We start from the raw sequence: 5,919 nt of genomic DNA, 5'->3' as shown, positions 1-5,919 counted from the left end.
GATTGTTTTGCCACGACTAAGCCTTTGTTTTTCGTGGAGACGATTTAAGATAAGTATGGCGAAGTGGAATCCATGAGTAAAATGCAGTCTGGTTCTTTGCGTGAAAGACGTCTGCTGCCCAATCTGAAGCCCCGCATGCTTGTGTCCAACTCGGTGACATCCTAGTCTCCGTCGCACCTCGCCAATCTTCGAACTCTCTACAGGGCATCATTTTCCACTGGCATCTTCTCCAAACTGACGAGGAGCTCTGTGCAAACCTCAAGCGGCGAGGAGTCCGATTTATCTGTCGTGTACAGAAAGGCCTTTAAAAAAATTGCACCGATACAGGTGCCTTTATCCTGGACTTCAAGGGGGATATCCTCCCAGAGAAGGTGAAGGTGATCGTGTATCGGTGTGATTTAAAATCTTAGATTCCACCACCGGTGAGTTGCTTGAAATGCTTATGGTTTGGACATACATCTTCCTGCTGCACCAATGATCCCCTCTGTGGTGACTGTGGGAACTCCATGAGGGGAGTGCCTGCGCTCCACCTCCAGTGTGCATAAATTGTAATGCATAGTAGCATCCTCCTCACTCGCCAGCATACCCCATGTATGTGAAAGAATGATGGATTCAAGAGTACAAGAACTTAGTTACCTACACTGAGGCTTGTCGAAAGTATGACAGGCTCCATCCCATGCCTGTAACTTCTACTTTTGCTTCTGTTACGTACATTCCTCCTCTTGTGTTGGCAGAAGAGCCATTACCGTATTACTAGAGGAGGCCGAAATGCACCCGTTTTAGCTCATGTACGCTGGTGTGAGGAGGGAAGACCTATACTGACGTGAGGTCTGGAACATAAGGAATTAGAATTCAGAAAGTGGACGTAATTAGTTTGATACTTAACTTTAATCCACTAATGATGAACGTCGCTCTTGAAGGTACATGAGTCACAATATTATCTGTTCAGAAGACATAGTAACTGAATATGGCGCCTTGCTAGGTCGTACCAAATGACGTAGCTGAAAGCTATGCCAAACTGTCGTCTCTGCGAATGAGAGCGTCTGTAGTCAGTGAACCATCGCTAGCAAAGTCGGCTGTACAACTGGGGCGAGTGCTAGGGAGTCTCTCTAGACTAGACCTGCCGTGTGCGGCGCTCGGCCTGCAATCACTGATAGTGGCGACACGCGGGTCCGACGTATACTAATGGACCGCGGCCGATTTAAAGCCTACCACCTGGTGTCTGGCGGTGACACCACACCTCCTAACCCCTCTTCTTCCCAGCCCTGCCCCATTCTCCCCACACCTTCCGCCTCACCATCTCTCCGTCTGCTTCCCCCTCCCAATCTGTACCCATACCCACCGCTTCGGCTGCTGCCCCCTCCCCCACCAGAGAAGCGCTCCCCTTCTTTGGCAGCCGCTGGTACTTCTTGGCACCCCCCTTAAAGGCTATCTGCAGCTCCATATCGGCCACGCAATCAGCACTTGGTGGGTGCCAAGATTGCCCGGTGTAATTCAGTGCCCAACCTCACTGCAGTCTGCCCTGGTCTTCCTTCACAATAGAAGCAGAAACGCAAGAACAAGGGCAAGGGCCCTCTGGTACCCCCTGAGGAGCCGCCCTCCCCTCCACCAGCCAATGAACCCAGTCTGACCCCACCTACATGGACATTACCCCTTCCTTATCAATGTCGGACAAATGGCAACTCAGTGGTGTGACTGGGTCCGGTCTGTTCGCTTCCCATTTGGACTACAGCATTAGAATTTTCCAATGTTATTGTAGTGGCTATTTGCGCCACCTCCCAGAGTTGCCTCCTACTCTGCTGCTTGCATAGCTCTCAGAGACCCATTTTGTTAATTCTTACTTACACATCCTTCATAGGTTCCACAATTTCTTTCGAAACCGAATTGGTTCCTTGTGGGTTTCTGGTGGGGCTTGCACCTTGGTCCACAAGAACATTGTTAGTAAATGGATTCACCTCCATACCACTCTGGAAGCAATTGCTGTCAGGGTCCATCTGGCCACTCAAATCGCAATCTGTAATCTCTACCTCCTGCCTGACAGGCCACCTGCATCCCTTGCCCTAACCACCCTTCAGCTGCTCCTTTCTCCCTTATTGCTTCTAGGGGACTTAAATGCCCGCAACACTCTTTGTGCTAGTCACATGAGTACTACCCTGGGCAGGACAGTTGAAGATTTCTGGCTGGGCTTGACCTCCCACCTAAACACACGCTTTTGTGTGGCACACAGCACTTTCTCTGCCATTGACATCTCCATCTGCAGTCCCGGTGCTCTTCCCTCCATTCAGTGGGGTGTCCACGATGACTTACATAACAGTGATTATTACCTGATTATTTCGGCCTTCCGTCAGTATATCTGTCACCCTCCCAAGTGAGCCTCCTCTAAAGCTGACTGGGGTGCCTTCCCTGCTACCATCCCCCCTGCACTACCAAACAGTGGTATTGATGAGTCTACAGACTTCGACTGCCGCCATTCTTTCTGTAGCTCTCAGCCATCTTTTCTTCCTTGGGTCTCCCCCCCCCCCACCCCCTATCGGAAGATGGTCCCTTAGTGGGCTCCGAAAATTGCTGCAGCTGTAAGACCGCCACTGTGCTCTTCAACGCTTTAGTGGCACCCTTCTACTGCTCTCGTTCTGGTCTCTAATCGATTCTGCACCCGAGCCTGTTGCCTAATCAAATTTCAGAAACGGATTTGCTGGGAACGATATGTGGCTGCCATAGGACTGTACACCCTCTTCACAGATCTGGACGAAAATGAGGCGAATGTTTGGCCATCGTCCTCCCACCAACGTTGGAGGAATTTCTGTGCATGGTGTTGTCTTTACCCATCTGGACTTAACTGCCTTTATCTTCAATTTCTCGCTGCTTGGAGCTTTATAATGCCCCATTTAGCGAGTGGGAATTCGCTGGCGCCCTCGCCCTATGTCCTGACATGGCCCCTAGACCAGATCAGATACGTAACCAAATGCTCAGCCACTCACAGGTGGCTAGCCACTGTTGTATACTGATCCTTTTCAACTGTCTGGAATGAATGTGTGTTTCCTACCCAGTGGCAGGAGAGCAGTTATTCTAGTGTTGAGGCATGGGAAGTCACCTCTTCAGTCCCCCCTGCGGGTCTGGGGTAAGAATAGGCCCGAGGTATTCCTGCCTGTCGTAAGAGGCGACTAAAAGGAGTCCCTCCCCCTCAAGGGGGTAGTTAGCGCCTGCGTCCGGAGACGGACGGTTCCGCGACCTCTATTAGCGGTCATTTTGCTTTTTCACTTCTCGTTTCTTCCTTTCTTTGGTTGGTTCCTTTCTTTGCTCTTCTCCACCTCACTGTCTTCCTTACTCTTTCCCCTGCATAATCTCCTTGCCTTCTCATTGCCTTCTTCTCCTTGCCCTCTCATTGCCTTCTTCTCCTTGCCCTCTCATTGCCTTCTTCTCATTGCCTTCTTCTCATTGCCTTCTTCTCATTGCCTTCTCATTGCCTTCTTCTCATTGCCTTCTTCTCATTGCCTTCTTCTCATTGCCTTCTTCTCATTGCCTTCTTCTCATTGCCTTCTTCTCCTTGCCTTCTTCTCCTTGCCTTCTTCTCCTTGCCTTCTTCTCCTTGCCTTCTTCTCCTTGCCTTCTTCTCCTTGCCTTCTTCTCCTTGCCTTCTTCTCCTTGCCTTCTTCTCCTTGCCTTCTTCTCCTTGCCTTCTTCTCCTTGCCTTCTTCTCCTTGCCTTCTTCTCCTTGCCTTCTTCTCCTTGCCTTCTTCTCCTTGCCTTCTTCTCCTTGCCTTCTTCTCCTTGCCTTCTTCTCCTTGCCTTCTTCTCCTTGCCTTCTTCTCCTTGCCTTCTTCTCCTTGCCTTCTTCTCCTTGCCTTCTTCTCCTTGCCTTCTTCTCCTTGCCTTCTTCTCCTTGCCTTCTTCTCCTTGCCTTCTTCTCCTTGCCTTCTTCTCCTTGCCTTCTTCTCCTTGCCTTCTTCTCCTTGCCTTCTTCTCCTTGCCTTCTTCTCCTTGCCTTCTTCTCCTTGCCTTCTTCTCCTTGCCTTCTTCTCCTTGCCTTCTTCTCCTTGCCTTCTTCTCCTTGCCTTCTTCTCCTTGCCTTCTTCTCCTTGCCTTCTTCTCCTTGCCTTCTTCTCCTTGCCTTCTTCTCCTTGCCTTCTTCTCCTTGCCTTCTTCTCCTTGCCTTCTTCTCCTTGCCTTCTTCTCCTTGCCTTCTTCTCCTTGCCTTCTTCTCCTTGCCTTCTTCTCCTTGCCTTCTTCTCCTTGCCTTCTTCTCCTTGCCTTCTTCTCCTTGCCTTCTTCTCCTTGCCTTCTTCTCCTTGCCTTCTTCTCCTTGCCTTCTTCTCCTTGCCTTCTTCTCCTTGCCTTCTTCTCCTTGCCTTCTTCTCCTTGCCTTCTTCTCCTTGCCTTCTTCTCCTTGCCTTCTTCTCCTTGCCTTCTTCTCCTTGCCTTCTTCTCCTTGCCTTCTTCTCCTTGCCTTCTTCTCCTTGCCTTCTTCTCCTTGCCTTCTTCTCCTTGCCTTCTTCTCCTTGCCTTCTTCTCCTTGCCTTCTTCTCCTTGCCTTCTTCTCCTTGCCTTCTTCTCCTTGCCTTCTTCTCCTTGCCTTCTTCTCCTTGCCTTCTTCTCCTTGCCTTCTTCTCCTTGCCTTCTTCTCCTTGCCTTCTTCTCCTTGCCTTCTTCTCCTTGCCTTCTTCTCCTTGCCTTCTTCTCCTTGCCTTCTTCTCCTTGCCTTCTTCTCCTTGCCTTCTTCTCCTTGCCTTCTTCTCCTTGCCTTCTTCTCCTTGCCTTCTTCTCCTTGCCTTCTTCTCCTTGCCTTCTTCTCCTTGCCTTCTTCTCCTTGCCTTCTTCTCCTTGCCTTCTTCTCCTTGCCTTCTTCTCCTTGCCTTCTTCTCCTTGCCTTCTTCTCCTTGCCTTCTTCTCCTTGCCTTCTTCTCCTTGCCTTCTTCTCCTTGCCTTCTTCTCCTTGCCTTCTTCTCCTTGCCTTCTTCTCCTTGCCTTCTTCTCCTTGCCTTCTTCTCCTTGCCTTCTTCTCCTTGCCTTCTTCTCCTTGCCTTCTTCTCCTTGCCTTCTTCTCCTTGCCTTCTTCTCCTTGCCTTCTTCTCCTTGCCTTCTTCTCCTTGCCTTCTTCTCCTTGCCTTCTTCTCCTTGCCTTCTTCTCCTTGCCTTCTTCTCCTTGCCTTCTTCTCCTTGCCTTCTTCTCCTTGCCTTCTTCTCCTTGCCTTCTTCTCCTTGCCTTCTTCTCCTTGCCTTCTTCTCCTTGCCTTCTTCTCCTTGCCTTCTTCTCCTTGCCTTCTTCTCCTTGCCTTCTTCTCCTTGCCTTCTTCTCCTTGCCTTCTTCTCCTTGCCTTCTTCTCCTTGCCTTCTTCTCCTTGCCTTCTTCTCCTTGCCTTCTTCTCCTTGCCTTCTTCTCCTTGCCTTCTTCTCCTTGCCTTCTTCTCCTTGCCTTCTTCTCCTTGCCTTCTTCTCCTTGCCTTCTTCTCCTTGCCTTCTTCTCCTTGCCTTCTTCTCCTTGCCTTCTTCTCCTTGCCTTCTTCTCCTTGCCTTCTTCTCCTTGCCTTCTTCTCCTTGCCTTCTTCTCCTTGCCTTCTTCTCCTTGCCTTCTTCTCCTTGCCTTCTTCTCCTTGCCTTCTTCTCCTTGCCTTCTTCTCATTGCCTTCTTCTCATTGCCTTCTTCTCATTGCCTTCTCTGGTCTCCGCCTCGGCGTTTGAGACACTGTCCTCTCTCTCTCTCTCTCTCTCTCTCTCTCTCTCTCTCTCTCTCTCTCTCTCTCTCTCTCTCTCTCTCTCTCTCTCTCTCTCTCTCCCTCCCTCCCTCCCTCCCCTTTTTCCTCTTCTTCCTTCCTCCCTGTGCGCGCCTGAAGGCCGACCCACGCGTTCGCACGCGTAGCCGGTGACGGGGTAACGCGTAATTCCCCGCCCTGGGTAGACATGTAAGGCACGCGCGTACCCCCT

General features: G+C 50.6%; 1 protein-coding gene across 1 annotated transcript; it reads right to left on the bottom strand.

Moving 5' to 3' along the window:
• Positions 1–3,499: 3,499 nt before the first annotated feature.
• LOC126199598 (high mobility group nucleosome-binding domain-containing protein 5-like) lies at positions 3,500–5,617 on the bottom strand. The gene has a single exon (XM_049936524.1). The coding sequence runs from the start codon at positions 5,615–5,617 to the stop codon at positions 3,500–3,502; it is 2,118 nt and encodes a 705-aa protein (XP_049792481.1).
• Positions 5,618–5,919: the final 302 nt, after the last annotated feature.

The sequence above is a fragment of the Schistocerca nitens genome, chromosome 8 (genome assembly GCF_023898315.1).
Source record: "Schistocerca nitens isolate TAMUIC-IGC-003100 chromosome 8, iqSchNite1.1, whole genome shotgun sequence".
Lineage (NCBI taxonomy): Eukaryota > Metazoa > Arthropoda > Insecta > Orthoptera > Acrididae > Schistocerca > Schistocerca nitens.
Note: the sequence above shows the minus strand (reverse complement) of the source record. Positions and strands in the feature narration are given on the sequence as shown.

What these genes read in the sequence shown, in the direction of transcription:
- LOC126199598 (XM_049936524.1), bottom strand. Translation starts at nt 5,617, where the DNA reads ATGAGAAGAAGGCAAGGAGAAGAAGGCAAGGAGAAGAAGGCAAGGAGA.